The sequence below is a fragment of the Rutidosis leptorrhynchoides genome, chromosome 6 (genome assembly GCF_046630445.1).
Source record: "Rutidosis leptorrhynchoides isolate AG116_Rl617_1_P2 chromosome 6, CSIRO_AGI_Rlap_v1, whole genome shotgun sequence".
Lineage (NCBI taxonomy): Eukaryota > Viridiplantae > Streptophyta > Magnoliopsida > Asterales > Asteraceae > Rutidosis > Rutidosis leptorrhynchoides.
Genome location: NC_092338.1, coordinates 441,512,274 through 441,530,232, shown reverse-complemented (window position 1 = coordinate 441,530,232; position 17,959 = coordinate 441,512,274). Strand labels below are relative to the sequence as shown.

Below are 17,959 nucleotides of genomic sequence, written 5' to 3'. Positions count from 1 at the left end.
AGAGGGATGACTTTCTCTACTTTTGAGAGTGTTTCCACTCTGGGTGGAGAAATGACTTGTCTTTATTCTCGGATAGGGAAATGATTGTCTACATCTCACCTCCCCATACACTAACTATGTGGTATTGAGTTTTGTTGTTGTTGTTGTGAAGAGTAGAAGAACCAATAGGAAAGGAGTATTAACTTGTATCCTTGGTAGATAGGGTAATTTAATTATTTTATTAAATAGTTTAGTTGATGTACTAATAGGAGAATTAAAATATCATTTTTTTTTTTTGAAAGGCAAGTAAGTTTTATTAAAATTATAAAAAGCACACGAAACATACTAGCAAGAAGCTAGAAAGGACACAAGACCACACTCATCCGCACAATTATACGTACGAACAAAACTAGAGACTCGAACTAATGGAAACACACTAGCACAAGGACACTAAAATCAACGCATCACGACTATCTAAATAAAACTATGTTTCCAAATCCGATGGCGCGCAGGAGGAGCAACATGAGCAACAAACATCGTCCTCTTCCGAGTCTTTCATCACATTCTCCATAAAATATCTTTCGTGCCATCGAAAATTATCCCGACGTCGGCTACGTTTCATATTTCTCCGTCCCCAAACATGCTTAATGAAGTGACTTTTAATCAGAGGATGGACTTGTTTTTTTTAGCACGAAAACGAGCAACCGCGGTATGAGATAAATTATAAGCCACGACACAATCTTTTTTAAAACTGATATCCTCATCCTTGGATATCTCACAACCATTAGTACAACTCGAGAAGACATTGTTATAATCTCTCAAATTGTTATCTTCCAAAGAATCGATCTTTAATTCTTTGAGCCCACTAGATGATAAACAAGAAGGGTCTAGATTATATTTTTTGTCTTCTGTAGGTGGCCCAACATTAATAGAATCATCATCACAAGTAAATGATCCACTAGGCTCATTAACACCGGATGTTTTGAGCTCACAATAAAGAGAAGGCTCATCGACAAAATAATTGTTCTCTGCCCTACTTTTTGACTTTACGAAAAACTGGTGAGCTAGAGAGTCACGCGTGCAAACATTGAAAATCTCATCGTCCCCCTCGGGGAGATTACGTACACCATTGGAACTCGACAACTTCTCACATGGATCAATGTCACAGGCCTGTTGGTTTTCCTCAGCCTTGGCACCATCATCAAAGGCCGGAGAAACCTCTGGTATGGATGGATTCAACTCAATTTTCTTCGAAGAAGCCCCTGAATCATTTGGGCTAAAATTACAAGCTGGCCCACTTGAACAATTAGTTGCTACACCTATAGCCCCATCAGACCCGACATTTAAAACATGAATATAATCAGACCCGACATTTGCATCTAGGTTTGAATCAACCGCAGCACCAGATTTCTTGGAAAAAGACGAGTCTTCAACAAAATCCAAAGGACCTGAATGGGTAGCCTCATGCGTATGGAAAGAAGCAAGATTATTCTTGGAACACGAAGAGGGTACATCAATCGAGATATCTCCGTGACTTTTTGCCTCACCCAGATTTTTCAAATTCACTTCCACGCGTGTGGACCCATTTCCGGAAACATTGAGGATGTTATTACTGCAAACAGAAGTATCGACAAAGTCGGATGAAGGTACATCAGGTGAATCACTATGTCTGATGATCTCATCCTCCTTCAAATGATCATCAGATTGTATCTTCGAATCTAAGAAATCAGCACAACCGAGATCCTTATCGACATGTAAGACGTCACCTACATCTTTTATCAATGTCCAACAGAAACGATTCGAATTGAAACTGAAAACGAGTTTGTGATCGCTCACTGACGGGGGTAGATCGAACACGAAAACCTTGTCGCCCACCTTGATTTCAATGGGTTTACTGCCCTTGTTAATCTCGTGATTTGAATTTGATTTGAACGTCCTGCCATCTATCCTCGAACAGTGATTCGCATGAAGATTGGTATCACTTTTATCACCTGCAACCACTTTCGTGAAGCTCAGGGCCGTCCCGTCAATTCTAATTTTTTATGTGGGCCCTGTTCAATTAACAAAAGATAGGCCTTTTTGTATACAGAAGTTTTAAATATATGTACGGATAAGTTCAGTAAACACTACAAAGTTTGGTTAAGTACTAGCATTATAGGCCCCTTTGGATTATGGGCCCTGTGTGACCGCACGTGTTGCACGCCCTCAAATCCGCCCCTGGTGAAGCTCCTCCCGTCCCATAATGCATCTCTCGAATTCCTCCCATGATTTCCAGCATCTTCAGAAACAAGACGATCCATGATCTTATTCCTCTCCATTGCTTTGTATGCTCGAAGCCTTCCTTCCTTTGTTTGAATTGAGTTTAATGTTTTAATGAAGCTTTCAACTTCTCGAATCCCTTTGAACCTCACGAAACCGAATCTTTTGCCACCTGATAACCGTTTTCTAGGAAGATACACATCCCTAACTAACCCGAATGGACCGAATAGTCTCCACAAATCATCTCGAACCCAGTTTTGCGGAAAGTTAAAAAACATAAACGAAGTAATACGATTCTCACACGAAGAGACATGTTGATGCTCAATTACCCTAGATCTGACAGACATCCCGTTTTGTCAGCCTTGTTACCTTACGTGATTGAAAGTTTCATGTGCCATTACTCCAATATTTGTTTACTCCGTATTTGTGAACGGTGTGCATGCAATTAAATGTCAATGGCAATCGCATTAAAATATCATTCTTGAATATTGTATTTTCTTGAATATTGTATTTGACTATTGTCTATTAATTTGATAAAACATTAAACGTTTTATCAGAGTAACTTTAATAAAAATACGATGTCGTTGACTCTTAAGTTTATTAAGTTAAGACTTCAGAGAGATCTGAAAACAAGTCTCCTATATACAATTGGAGAACATATGTTAAATTATACGTTTAAAACTATTATATATTTATAGATAGATGTATAATAATAATTTTTATTTGAAGTCTAGGGGTGTGGATGGTACGGGTAATGATGTGTATACTTACATACCTCGTAACGTGCGTTATAATGTATAACTTGGGGGGTATTAAGTAACAACGTGATTGCTTAAATATCATTATAGCGCATAACTAATAGGCGCTATCGGTACTAAACATGTGCTACCAAAAAGTGTAGAATAAGGTTAAAGTGCAGATACCATCAGTGGCGGATTCAGGAATTTATAATGATGGGGGCGAAAAAAACTACATCAACAACAATAATTTAAAACAAACTAACTTCACTATTAAGCATGTTCAAAACAGGTTCAAAACCACCCAATTACTACCAAAAAACTGCACGAATTCTACAAAAAAATAAAAAATAAAAAAAAAATACACAAATTCTACCAAAAAAACCGCACAAAATAAGTCCATTAACTACACTTTTCCTTTAAGAAAACGCATATTCTGGAAACGTTGAATCACATCTTCATCTTTAACACTGGCGAGAGCTTCTCTTTCTACTGCACAAATTACACAAGCATTCAAAAACTCATCCCCAATACGATTGCGTAAATTCGACTTTACGATCTTCATTGCCGAAAAACATCTCTCAACCGTTGCAGTTGCAACGGGCAAAACCAAAGCAAGTTTTAGTAATCGATAAACCAAATTAAATGATAGATATTTTCTTGTTTCCACCATCACTCTTGAAAGGTCGCCAATACCATTCAAGTTAGCAAATCTTGGATCCTTTCGAACATTATGAATGTACATGTCAAGTTGTTGTTCTAGATCAATCATTTCCAAACTATCGAAATCATTTGGATATAACTTACTCAACCTCATTAACTTTGATGCATCAAACATTGAAAATGAATTACGAGGATTCAACGCCGCCATACTAATAAGTAACTCGTTACTTGCCTCACTAAAACGATCACCAAACTCTTGAATCTGCATATCCACAATGGTGTTAAAACATTCAACCTCGTAATAATGTTGATTAGTTATCTTGTCTCTTTGTCTTCTTGAATTAACACAATTCACATTCATTTTCAACATTTCGATATCATGCTTCTCACAAAAAGAAGATATCTTCTTTAAAAGTTGCTCAAACCCCGTTATTCTTAAATCTTGCAACCTTTCTTTGGTTGACTCCACCAATGAAACTGCTTCCAAAATGTCTTGATCTTTTCTTTGAAGAGCTTGCGATAATATATTTGTAAACCCTAAGATGCGCAACATTAGATGCAAATAAAACACAAAATCAAACGATTTCAAATATTTCAAAAGACCGTGTGCTTGATTTTGGCTAGAACCATTAGTTCCTTCCTCTTTAACATATTCAAGAACCTTTATAATGGAAGGATACATATCAATCAAACGCAAAAGTGTTTTATAGTGAGAATTCCATCGTGTATCTCCGGGTCATATAAGAGAAAGTTCTTGATTCAATCCTTTCCCGGTTTCAATTATACCACTACCAATTTCTTTTTCTACCCTCTCTTTCTCTTTGTCAAGCAAAATATCTTTTCGTTTACAAGAAGCACAAACAACATTCATTAAAACCGCTAACTTGTCAAAAAAGTTCACTAAGGCCAAATGCTTTCTTGCAACCGCCACAACCACTAACTGAAGTTGATGAGCAAAGCAATGCACATAATATGCCGAGCTATTTTCCTCCAAGATTTTTGCTTTTAAACCATTGAACTCTCCTCGCATGTTGCTTGCTCCGTCGTAACCTTGACCTCTTAATTGTTTCAAACTTAATTTATGTTTAGCAAAAAAAGAATCAATGGAAGATTTAAGAGACAAAGAAGATGTCTCCTTCACATGAACAAGGCCCACAAATCTCTCTTTAACAAGTCCAAGTGTATCAACATATCGTATAACAATGGCCATTTGTTCTTTTTTTGATACATCACTAGACTCATCAACTAACAACGCAAATACATCATCACCAATTTCCTTAAAAATTGATTTAAGCACTTCTTGTTTAAAGCACTTAACAACATCTTTTTGGATACAAGGAGACACCAATTTATTATTCCCCGGAGCTTTAGGTAGTTTACGAAGTTCCTCATTTTGACTTATGATCAAGTCCAATAATTCTAAGAAATTTCCTTTGAAAAGAGACGCTTCCGTCTCATCATGTCCACGAAATGGTAACGCACACTTTAAACAATATCTACAAGCATATACTGTAGCACCCAATCGAATTCGATTCTCGGTTTTCACAATGTCATCTTGTTTATGAAAGGCCGCGTGTATAGATTGATTTGGCCTCATTAACATATCACACTTTTGTAGAGCTTTATTATGAAAGCTATTAATATGACCAACATGATCTTTAAATCTTTCCGTCTTGTTCCAACTATTAAACCCTTCCGTCACAAATGCCTCATTACCACCTTGATCTCCAAATAAGTAGCAACATAAGCAAAAGGCTCTATCTGCTTTAACACTATACTCTAACCAATTACTATATTTATCGAACCAAGCTTTGACAAAACGTCTCCCATTTGTTTTTGGAAAATCATTACCGCGTGGTTGAGAAGGTCCTCTAATCCAATATTGTCTCCTTATCTCATCTCTCTGATTAGGGTTATATTGAAAAATTCGTGGTCTATAATACGGATCGTACGGAAGATCATCTATTTCAACAACATTAATGGGTGTCGAAGAAGACAGTTCCTTTCTTTTGAAATAATTTTGCATATCTATTAGTTAACAACCTGTTAACAATAAAAAATTAAAAATACAAACATTCTATCACTCTATCGGTTAGCAACATATTATCAACAAAAAGTTACAAATGCATAAATTTGCATAACATAAAGCCTAAAAGTTCTAGACTGTACACGTACTTTATAAATTATAATGGCTATTCAATAGTTTGTTATTTTGATCGAGATATATATATAATATAAATATGAAATATGAAGAATTTATCTCCTAAATAAATGGACAAAGACTTGACCCAAAATAATGGCTAATCAACAAACAAACAGTTGTAAAACCTATTCAAAGTTTATAAACAATTACAATTCGCAAGATTATTCACATATATAATATATTCACAGGAAAAATTGTTAAGACAAGTGAAAATATATACCTGATGTCGATGTTTGATGACGATTCAATCGCTTCTATGAGTTCGATCAGATGCAAAATTGAAGACCTAAATAATAAAGATTAAAGAAGGTGAAGTCCAATTTCGCTTATTTAAAAAAGTGAATTGATGGAGTGAATTTGGGCTGGGGGCAAAACTCCATATTGTGGGCTAATATTAAAAAAAAAAAAAATTGCTAGTTGGGCCTTAAAATGGACCGGGGTCATCTGACCCCATTTGCACCTTACTGGCACCGCCCGTGGATACCATATACTACGTAGTACATAAAATGACAAAAAAGATGCTACGAGTGGTCGGCACCTTGCCAATACGACACAACTGTCAGATGGTGCTGCAGACAATTGGAAGACAACGTTGGGGACAACTCACACTTTTTCAGCTTTATAGACCAAATAGTACAGTTTAGCATGGGCATGTTCCTCTTGCCTTATTACATGGAACTAGAGGACATAGATGTTCACATACTTACACACACACACACACACACACACACATTCACATAGTCAAGAAACTTTCTCAAATTTATCATCACACAATGATCAACCCACTCGACCAGAATCTTAACAACTTCTAAGCTTCAATTAACGGTTATAGGTATGGTTCCATGAACATAAACCCTAATACCACTCTTGAGCCATCAATACCGGCTATCCTGATGATGGTGATTCGACGTTTAACCACCCCGCCTGAGATCATAATTTCACATTGGGTTATTCACGGTGCACTGGACCAGAAAGTTAAACTCGAATGACCCTTAAATCTCATCTTTTGTTGATCAAGTGTAAACCGAACCCTAAGGATTACTTTATGCTTGTTCCACGGTAAAAACCAAAAAAACACGAAGACCGTACCGTTCCTGAACAGAAGCGAGTTTATTCGGTCCGGTTCTTCGTCCAAAGTTTGATGTATTTTTGGTTTTCGCTTTCGGACCAAACCGAACCAAAGCCAATAAAAAATACCAAAAAATCACTGAATCTTCCGAACCGAACCAATAATATATGGTTCGGTCACCGGTCCGACTTTCTTCTACAAATTGAGAATCGGTAGATAATCAAACCGAACTAGTTTGATCCTGTTACGTACCTTACACACTCCCTAATTTAACGATGTTTCGTTAAATAATAATATAACGCGAGGTGATCTTCACACATCACTTATTGATATATCTACACTTAATTTACTATTATACCCTTAATTATATTTTCTTCTACAAATTGAGAATCGGTACATAATCAAACCGAACTAGTTTGATCCTGTTACGTACCTTACACACTCCCTAATTTAACGATGTTTCGTTAAATAATAATATAACGCGAGGTGATCTTCACACATCACTTTTTGATCTATCTACACTTAATTTACTATTATACCCTTAATTATACTTCGAATAACAATATAAGTTTAAACTATCTAGATTAATTTAGGAGTATAATTGTGAATTCATAAAATAAAAATGTAGATGGATCAAAGAATGATGTGCGTGTTTTGCCTTAAAAAAAAAAAAAAAAAAAAAAAAAAGTAATGTGTTTATCTAAACTTTTTAACTAAAAAATATTACACCCGTTGAAAAAATTCTGTATCCGTCACTAATCAAAACTTTTCTACAACTTCCACATCCCTCTTGTTTGTTTTCTTTATAGTCGAGGTCCCTCTGGTTCACCTATTCAACCCACCCATTTTTAGCCCCCAGCAACCTCCGACTAGTTTTAGCTCCGAAGTGAATCCATATCTGAGCCCTAGCCGCAGGCCTGACAAATCACCCCGCCATCTTTACATTACAGCGACGAATGATCAAGTAAGTTAACCTTATCATTACAATTTCAACATATTATTTGTAACTTGTATCTTTTGATTTCTTTAATGTAATGATTTTTTTTTTCTTTTTCAAAAAGAGCTTTACTGTCTTTTGTTTCAAGTTTGTAACTTCAGTCTTTAGGGTTGTAGAATGTTGTACGACGCATCCCATTTCACATAAACCCTTTTGTTTTTATGTAGTTTGATGATTTGACCCTTTCCAAATAGTGGAATTGAGGTTTGATTTATTCATTTTCGTTAAGTGTTCTATAATTATTAAGGGGGAGACCAAAATTATTACACTATAATCGATTTATGAAGGTGAGAAGTTATTATCATTTATCAATGCAAAATTAGTAGAAGGTGAAATTAGTTTGTCTTTCATGCTTGTCATGTTAAAAGAATAAATAAATTGAGCTTGAAATAGTTTTTAAGTCGAATTATATACATTAATTGACTAATATCTAAATTTACAATCTACAAAAGTTCCTAATGGTGAGTTGTTAACAAAATCATGGTAGCAAAGATTTGTGTATATAACTCATAATAATGCACCCAAACGAGAAGCAAGATCATTGAATCTGTCTTCACTACACGGAACTGTAAGGGCACCCATTGGATGGTTGTACCCGAATTCTTTCTCTGCTTGATGTAGTAATTCTTGAAATGTAGGTTGACTTAATAGTGATACTGGTACTACAAATCGTGTTTTTTCATGTTCCCCAACATAAACAGCAAAATGGCTTTTTGGGATGTGTATAGATGTTGGTGTGTTGCTTCCGTTTGAGAATGATCGTATGAGAATTTTCTTTGCTTGAATAATTTTAGGCATACGAATGGCCATTTTATAACCTAAAAAAGGCTGATGAAGAGCGAATAATCTTAAGTATTACTTGGTGGTAAAAATTAAGATGTTGTAGAGGATTGTTAAGAAAGTTGTGGTTATTTTTATAGGTTTATCGAGGCTTCTATGGTAGGAAGAAAACTCACATGAATCTCTCTACTGGCTTGCAAGAAAGAACAAAGATTGAATGATATTCATAAATTATATATGTTTGTGTGGATTATAATCTTTCCTCAAATAATAATAAAAAAAACCGATGTGAAATTGTATGGTCAGAGTTGTTAATGCAATAAGTAGTGAATAATTTAGAGTATTACTAAATCACATGGTATTGTCTTGATGTTTGAGGTACATGTATGACATTGTGGGTTTCCACCCATAGGCCCAGCCATCAATGAGGGTTAGCCTGTGCTGGGCCCCCAACTAGCCCAACTAAATATATAGAATCTTAGCCCATTGCCTAAAATCCTTAATGTTGAAACAAAGCACAATTTTAAGATAGTTTTACTCTTCAAAAAATTATTTTTAATTCTTTCATTTACTTTTGATTTAGTGTATGCTTGTATTATATAGAATTTATGTGCTTATATTCTTACTACTTAATATTACTAACTTAATTAATTTAGTAAGTAACGATACATACTGCTGCTTATGGTCAGCCATCACAACTTCTAATCCTGCCTTTCACCCCTGTTTCCACATAATAACCAATATAAGTTTGTATAATTAGTGATTTAGTGGCGATAAGGGTAAAAAAGTTGGAGGACGTGTTATCCTAATGTACATATAGATTATTACTTCCTTGCTTTAGCAATACAAGATTTCTTACAATACGATTATTACAATCCAAATGTATTTGGGTAATTATGGGTAATTGCATATTAATGTTTTCAGGTCTCTTGAGTTTATAAATATGGATGATACTGGAGATTTGTGTTTGGATCGAATCAGCTCTCTCCCTGCACCCATAATAGACACTATCCTTTGTCTTTTACCGATCAAACTTGCCGTCAGGACAAGTGTCCTCTCGAGGGAATGGAGGTACAACTGGACGAGGATTACCGTGCTCTGTTTTTATAAGAACGAGTTCAAAGGATCAACAACTGCTGCTGGTACAGATCTACTATCCATTTTGGAGCGATCCTTTGACCTCTCATGTCCAGCAAGAATGATGATTAGGATGTTTAAGTTTTTCACAGCGATAAAGGAATGTTTGAAATTGCATCATGGCCCGTTACTTGAGTTCTATCTTTTTGCAAACACAGACAAAGATTGTGTTGAGCTGGACGAAATCATACGTCTTGTGTCAAGGAGGGGGGATACTGTTAAGCTCTTTCAGCTTAACTTGAATGAAAACAGCATGTATAGGCTACCGTCGTCTCTCTTCGCGTTGCACCAGTTGACGAATCTCTGCCTCGATTATGGTTGTATATACCATCAACCAACAACCTTTAATGGATTCCCTAGACTGACATACTTATCTTTGCACCATGTAAAGATCTCTATAAAATCGCTTCTACATCTACTATCCAGTTGTCCGTTACTTGAGATCCTCACTCTGGTGAGTAAATAAATTTCTTTTTGACTATAATAGTATGCGTTCAGATTAATTTTTCATGACTTATTTAAATGTTGTAAGTTGTTGCAGAATCTAAATGAAGATGATATTCTTGGCAATGACAAATCCTCCATTACTGAACTTATTGAGTGCTTGCCTGCTATTCAAAGTCTGCATATTGGCTCAGTTTTTCATGTAAGTTTATTATTTACATTACATGATATGTAGTTTTATTATTACTTTTTAAAATGATTATTATTACTTTGCCTAATTGCTCTTTGTTTTGGTTGGCCTATCGTTCAAGTGTTTTTCCGTAGACTCACTTTCACAAGAGCTTCCAATGTCGTTAGTTGGCCTTGAAAATTTGCATATACAGGACATGTCTTTCCTTGACTCCATTGGGTTGCCTTCGTTTTCCCGTCTAATCCAATGCTCCCCGAAATTAAAGATACTCACTCTCATTTCATATGTAAGTCAATTAAGTCCATCTTCAATTCTATGTTTTCAAATTCATGCCAAAATATATTGATGTAGGAAATATTTATTATATTTACGGTAGGACCTACCTGATGAAAATGAACCGATCACACTTAACAAGTATTCAAATATTTGGTTGAAGAACCTGAGTGAATTTGAGATTTATGGAATCATCGACTTCGACTTAAAGCTTCATTTGGAGTTTGCACAACTAATTATGGCCAAATCTCCCATGCTCAAGAAGGTTGGCATATGGCTTTGTGAGGATGTTACTGATGATGAATTGTCAAATATATCAAGATTACTGCTAAACTCCCCACGTGCATCAGGTTCGGCAAAAATAACGGTTGGGCGTCATTTAAATGAGTAAGAAGATCAATTCTTGTTCACAAGCGGATAGTTTCTTTAACAGGGTTGCAGTAAAGTAATGCAGTTGACATCTTGTTTTAATTAGTGAGGTACACAGACTTCAGTTTTAGATGTTATGTATTTGCCAGAAAGAGTACAAGGTTATATAAGTTTGTTACGCGATTCATGTCTAAGCAGCACATAACGTTAGATAGAGTAGAGTGAAACTTAAAAATAGTTCTTAATCAATTGAACTTAAGTTTATACATCTGGAACAAGTCTCTCTATATACAAACTAAAATAGTTCCTATGAAGTTAGTTTCTATCAAAACTGTGATAACAAAGATGACATAGAGTAACTACTACATACCAACTCATAGTGCGCCCAAATGAGAAGCAACATCAGTGAATACGTCTTCATTACATGGAATTGTTAGGCCACCCATTGAATGGTTGTACCCAACTTCTTCCTCTGCTTGATTTAGTAATTCTTGAAATGTAGGTTGACTTAATAGTGATACATGTACCACAAATCGTTTTTTCTCTTGTTCGCCAACATAAACAGCAAAATGGCCCTTTGGGATGTTCATAGTCGTTGATGTGCTGCATCCGTTTGAGAATGATCGTTTTAGAATTTTCTTTGCTTGAATAATCCGAGGCATACAAATGGCCATTTTGTTGGCTTGAAAAGGCTGTTGAAGGGAAAAAATCTCAAAGTATTCCTTGTTGGTGAAATTTAGTGGGCAGTATAGGATGTTTAATGACTTGTGGTTTTGTTGTGCATATTGAATGGTTTATATAGAAGGTGCATTAGGTATTGTATGACTGATGGGGATACCATTTACAGACCATATAATTGCAAGATCATGTGGTTGTGTCTTGCTACTGGCATGCCATTATAATGTTACATGTCAACAACCATATAATGTTACATGTCAACAACCATATAAATATAAATCTAAGACATTATGGCCTTAAATCTTTAATGGGACATATAATAGGATAGACATAGAGGATTATTTGTATGGTACAAGTTTATTGGAAGTAATTATGTGAAGATGAATAGTAACAACATCATGGTCCCTGTTACTTCAATGGGAATGTGACTATGCTTTCCAACTAACATGAATTTTTGGGTAATATAGCTGGAGATGTCTTATAACTTATGGTGTTTAATCATGTATTCTAGATAAAGATGCTAACTAGTCTAGTCAGCAAATCATTTTATATGCATGAACAAAATTATGATTCTCTAAGTGTTTATTCATAGAGGTAAGTATCCAAATTTTACTTCTTTTATTCATAAAAGTTGAACCTCCATCATTTTGGTTGATAATCCAGTTGCATGTTACCTTTCTGTTGATAAAACTAAGGGTGCATTTCATAAAACTGAATGAATTAGCGCTGAATGTGAGAAACGATGCCAATTTGGCTACCTAAATCAGTATTTTTTTTTTTGTACCTTTAATATTTATTTTTCCTTTAAAGAACTACTATGTAGCAGAATATCATGTTTTTGGCTAATATAAAACTGAATGATTTCGTAAAATTATTTAAAGTGTATGACTAGCATACACTTCACTGATAACAGGTCCTGACCTATGAGTAAAACTTCTTATTCACATGCTAATGGTTTTATAACTCAATTTTAGCACACATCTTAACTTTTAAATAGTGAGCTTCATAGGATTAGGAATGCATTATCTGTTAAGATTAGAATGGTCCTAAAAGTTTATATAAGAGATAACCACTTATAATATTGAACATAAGAGCAGAACTTAATAGTTAACTAACTGAATTCTTTTGTTGATAATTGTAACAGCCTTTACCCGTGTAGTCTTTTATAAGCTCATTATAGGTGATAAATAATGACTAAGATTCTCATATCAGTATGTAGAGATACTTCAATATGTAAGGTTATGTCTTTAACAGAACAATAGAAGGTGAAATAGGTTTTTCATTCTTAAGGACGACCCACATAAGGCTAAATTGGATACAATGTAAATGAAATAGTTCCTGAATCAAAGTTTATACAACTGGAACAAAGATCTCTATTTAATTACAACCTATAATAGTTCCTATGGTTTAGTAGTTAACAAATTCGTGTTAGCAACATACAGCAGACTGTAGCATACAAATCATAACGCTCCCAAACGAGAAGCAAGATCAGTGAATATTTCTTCACTACACGGAATCGTGAGTCCGCCCATTGGATGGTTGTACCCGAACTCTTCCTCTGTCCAATGTAGTAATTCTTGAAACATAGGTTGACTCAATAGTGATACAGGTACCACAAATCGTGTTTTCTCTTGTTCTCCAACATATACAGCAAAATAGCCTTTTGGGATGTCTATAGGCGTTGACATGTTGCTTCCATTTGAGAATGATCGTCTTAGAATTTTCTTTGCTTGGATAATTCGAGGCATACGAATGGCCATGTTTCTACTTGAAAAGGCTGATGAAGGGAGAAAAATTCTTTAAGTCTTTGTTTTTTTGGTGAAAATAAGATGTTGTAGAGGATGTTTAAGGATGTTGTGGTTATGTTGTTCATATTGAACGGTTTATATAGAAAGTGCATTAGGCATTAGATAATAGATGGTGACATATGGTTGAAAAGCAAACTCACATGGTTTGGTCTTACAACTTGCTTTATCAATAATAATGATACAAATAGTTACACAGTATTGATTAAGGAAAACATATGGGGTGTGTTTGGTAGAGGAGCTTATGAGAGCTTATAGGAGCTTGAGCTTATGATTTTAATAAGCTTCAAGTAATAAGCTTTGTTTGGTAGACATAAAAAGTAGAGCTTATGAAAGACATAAGCTCTAGAAAAATAAGCTACTTCTAGTAGCTTATGAAAAAAGTAGAGCTTATGAACTAGAAAATAAACTCCAGCTAGTTTACCAAACACTTATAAAAAATAATAAGCTCCAGCTATCAACTTTAAAAATAAGTTCCAGCTCCAGCTCTAGTCCATAAGCTCCGGCTCCAGCTATAAGCTCCAGCTACAGTTAGTTTCATTCAAACACACCCATGGCCTGGTTTCAATTTTTACACAACACCATGGTCCCTCATCAAGTTTATCCAACCATAAAATGATAGGTATGATTGTGGACTACAGTATTCACTCGGCATATGAAAACGATAGACGTGAAGTTGTATGGTCAGAAGTCTAAACATTATAATTAGTTGTTAATTAAGACGAGTGCATACCAATTATCACATGGTGTTGTCTTAATTTTTGAAGCATCAATCTATACATTACGATGTCATGCCTTTCCAACTAATACCAATATAGATATTTTGGTTAATTTGTATTTTGAGTGGCATAATTTTGAGAGTCATATACATGTTTTTAGCAAGGCATTGTCTGTTTCAGTAAGGTAGGTAGCTAAAACTTGGACTACATGCATGGTATCCTAAATTTCATTTAGATTTCACAATAGCATTCTGCTTCTTGTATATTTTTAAATGAATCAGTCAAATATAATTCTTCTTCGGTAGAAGTTTAATTATTGAATCTGCTAATGGTTTACTATCATAATTTCAGCACAAGCTCGAAGTTATGTAATCTCTAACTCCAAATATTGACAGAATATATCGTATACTATTATTTTTGAGTTGATGTTCCACAATTATTGTTATTGTTGGGATTACAAAAAATAAATAATATTATCCATAGTTTAAGTGAACAGAAATATTTTCTCTCTGTTACACAAACTGCAGTAAAGTTTGTTCAAGTTTTACCCTGTTCGAGTTTGAGCGAGGTGGACTTGGACCTAGTGGATTAGTCGGTCAAAGTTAGGAACCATGTTTCAAATTGTTCTTTCTGAAGCTTAATAAATAGATTGTTCTTGCTCCATATTATTCTTGAAAGTTGCAACATGATTTGTAGACACACTAGAAAATTTCATCTGACACATCTTCACTGCATGGCATATTGAAAAGTGCCGATATATAGGGGCACTTATAAAAAGTGTGGTAATTTGTGTTTTACTAACACATTTTATGAAAAGAATTGTCACATATATCTATATCTATGCCCACATTTTTAATGTCAATGTATATATGTAGTTTAGACAAAATTGATAGAAAGACTAAAATACCTATATATATATATATATATATATATATATATATATATATATACACACACATTTTTTTTTTTTTGAAAAGCCAACTTTGTATTAAAACTCTCAACAGAATACAATCTTTTTGAAGCATATAGCTTCTCAAACACACCCACTATATACATTCATACATCACACACTATACACAGACTATATACATATACATTAATGTTGATCCGATATTAATACACACGGACTATTTAACCCGGATCAATATTGTGAACACGAGGAAAGCTTAGACTACTCGGATGAAGTAACCATTGTTGCCAACCCATGTATAGCAAGTTAGAACGGTTTTTAATCCACTCGAACGATTGGGTTTGAATTTCATTGATAATCTTTGGTGACGCCCAATTGTCATTTGAGAAAACCTTTAAGTTTCTATTTTTCCAAATGCTATATCCCGTTATCCATTCAATTGCTTGCCATATCCGCTTTTCATTCGTTGATATATATATATATATATATATATATATATATATATATATATATATATATATATATATATATATATATATATATATATACACATACATGTGTGTAAATATATATATGTGTCTTACACACACATATATATATTTACACACATGTATGTATGTATATATATATATATATATATACATAGATGTGTGTAAATATATATATGTGTATATATATGTGTCTTGCACATGTGATGAGATAACAGAAAAATTGGACGGAATATAGACGGAGGGACAACCTGAGTTACAAAGTACAAGTTCAGGACGACGCCAGCAAAAAAAAAAAAAGTTTACGGATGACCTGAGAAGGTTGGATACAAGTCAGGGACAACGAGCGTAATTTTGTCTAAAACTTGTGTATAAGATGCTTACTGATGTATCAGTCCAAAGACAGAATTTCAAGTTAAGAAGTTGGTATTTTTTTTTTTATATAATAACCAAAGGTGAAATAAGTTTGTCATTTATGTATGTCCTAAGCACAAAACACAAAATAGAACTAAGTGAAACTGAAATAGGTTGTAATTCATTCAATCGACATATACACAAAAGGGACAAGAATTTCTATTTACAAAGATTAATAGTTCGTAGCGGTGAGTTGTTAACAAAATTGTGATGGTATAGACCAACTGTTGCATACAACTCATAGTGCTCCTAAACGGAAAGCAAGATCAGTGAACATGTCTTCACTACATGGAATTGTAAGGCCACCCATTGGATGGTTGTACCCGAACTCTTCCTCAGCCTGATGTAATAATTCTTGAAACATAGGTTGGCTTAACAGTGATACAGGTACCACAAACCGCTTCTTCTCATGTTCCCCAACGTAAACAGCAAAATGGCCTTTTGGGATGTTCATAGACGATGTGTTGCTTCCGTTTGAGAATGATCTTCTAAGAATTTGTTTTGCTTGAATAATCCGAGGCATACGAATAGCCATTTTTTTACTTAAAAGGGCTGATGAAAGGTGCTTGTTCTTAATGAAAATAAGATGTAGTGAGGATTTGTAAGGAAGTTATGTTAATGCAGTGCATATTGAATGGTTTATATAGAAGTTATACTAGTGGGAAATTAGGCATTAGATGATAGATAGATAGTGACATATGGTTGAATAGGAAAATCACATGGTTTTGTCTTCCAACTTGGTTTTAGAAGGATGAAAAATACAAAATCACTTATGAAGAAGAACATATATGGCCTGGTTTTAATTTGTACATTACACTGTGGTCCTTGTGTCACATAATATATGGTGGATAAGAAAGGGAAATTTAATGACTGATTGTGATGGAAGTATAAGAAAGCAATGTCACATGGTTACTTTCTTCTACGAACTATCACACATCTTTATTCATTGAAAACAATAGACAAATATGGCTTCCAAACTCTCTCAATTACCCCCACTTTCAAACCCACCTTCAGTTCCAAAATTTCAACCCTCTTTCCCTAATTCAATACCAATCAATCATCATTTTCCAAACACTAAGTTCAAGCATAGTTTCACATCAAATCAGTCCAATTCCAAAACCACTTTTCCAAAAAAATCTACATTATTTTTGGGTGGTTTATCAAGATTTACAAACCCAACAACCATCTATAATGTAATGTGTGGATATGGTTCTATCGAAGGCATGTCTTGGCAACAAGATAGGTCCTTCGCCTTCGTCAAATTTGAAACGGCAGACCAAGCTGCAAAAGTTTTGCAAGAATTGAATGGCAAACTTATTAACAACAGGCATGTCTACATTGGATATGCCAAAAAAGAGTTAAACTCCAATATAGCTCCTAATTTTAAGGCATCATATCCCGATCGGTTCAAACATACTACAACAGAACCTGTCATTAATCTGTCACTCAATCAAGAATCCACCCATCGTCTTAATTTAACAGCTTTGGTTGTTGATAAAACTCCCATCAAGGCTTTGAAGTTATTCAAATGGCTTAAAAGTAGGTTTATCGCTATCGATGCTGTTTCTACGTGGGGTTCTTATGGCTTTATTGTCCGATGTCAAGATGATGATAGTTTTAAAAGAATGACAATGGGTCCTTCTCTCAACGATTTGGAATTTTTAGAGGTCATTCCAATGGAAAAATACAAACACAGATTCAGTAGAATAACAAAATTAGCATTTAAAGGGATTCCATTCGACTGTTGTTCTTCAAACTGCACGATTGAAGCAGCTAGTTCTTTTGGAAGAGTATTGCATATCGACTCCATGTCCCACAATCTTCAACGTCCCGATGTTTTGTACG

General features: G+C 34.6%; 5 protein-coding genes and 1 pseudogene across 5 annotated transcripts; 1 reads left to right on the top strand and 5 right to left on the bottom strand.

Annotated features, from left to right (window-relative positions):
* Positions 1-3,381: 3,381 nt before the first annotated feature.
* LOC139855326 (uncharacterized) lies at positions 3,382-5,664 on the bottom strand (annotated as a pseudogene).
* Positions 5,665-7,741: 2,077 nt separating this feature from the next.
* On the top strand, positions 7,742-11,287 carry LOC139851922 (F-box/FBD/LRR-repeat protein At1g13570-like). The gene is made up of 5 exons (XM_071841124.1): positions 7,742-7,874; positions 9,612-10,278; positions 10,366-10,470; positions 10,580-10,744; positions 10,835-11,287. Exons 1-5 carry the CDS (start codon positions 7,867-7,869, stop codon positions 11,120-11,122), a joined length of 1,233 nt encoding a protein of 410 aa, XP_071697225.1. The 5' UTR covers positions 7,742-7,866; the 3' UTR covers positions 11,123-11,287.
* On the bottom strand, positions 8,415-8,717 carry LOC139852095 (auxin-responsive protein SAUR21-like). The gene has a single exon (XM_071841318.1). The coding sequence runs from the start codon at positions 8,715-8,717 to the stop codon at positions 8,415-8,417; it is 303 nt and encodes a 100-aa protein (XP_071697419.1).
* A 61-nt stretch (positions 11,288-11,348) lies between the features above and the next one.
* Positions 11,349-11,853, bottom strand: LOC139852149 (auxin-responsive protein SAUR21-like). The gene has a single exon (XM_071841377.1). It carries the CDS (start codon positions 11,772-11,774, stop codon positions 11,475-11,477), a length of 300 nt encoding a protein of 99 aa, XP_071697478.1. The 5' UTR covers positions 11,775-11,853; the 3' UTR covers positions 11,349-11,474.
* Positions 11,854-13,057: 1,204 nt separating this feature from the next.
* Positions 13,058-13,617, bottom strand: LOC139855797 (auxin-responsive protein SAUR21-like). The gene has a single exon (XM_071845041.1). It carries the CDS (start codon positions 13,536-13,538, stop codon positions 13,239-13,241), a length of 300 nt encoding a protein of 99 aa, XP_071701142.1. The 5' UTR covers positions 13,539-13,617; the 3' UTR covers positions 13,058-13,238.
* A 2,535-nt stretch (positions 13,618-16,152) lies between these two features.
* On the bottom strand, positions 16,153-17,668 carry LOC139853035 (auxin-responsive protein SAUR21-like). Its single transcript, XM_071842402.1, has one exon. It carries the CDS (start codon positions 16,647-16,649, stop codon positions 16,353-16,355), a length of 297 nt encoding a protein of 98 aa, XP_071698503.1. The 5' UTR covers positions 16,650-17,668; the 3' UTR covers positions 16,153-16,352.
* Positions 17,669-17,959: the final 291 nt, after the last annotated feature.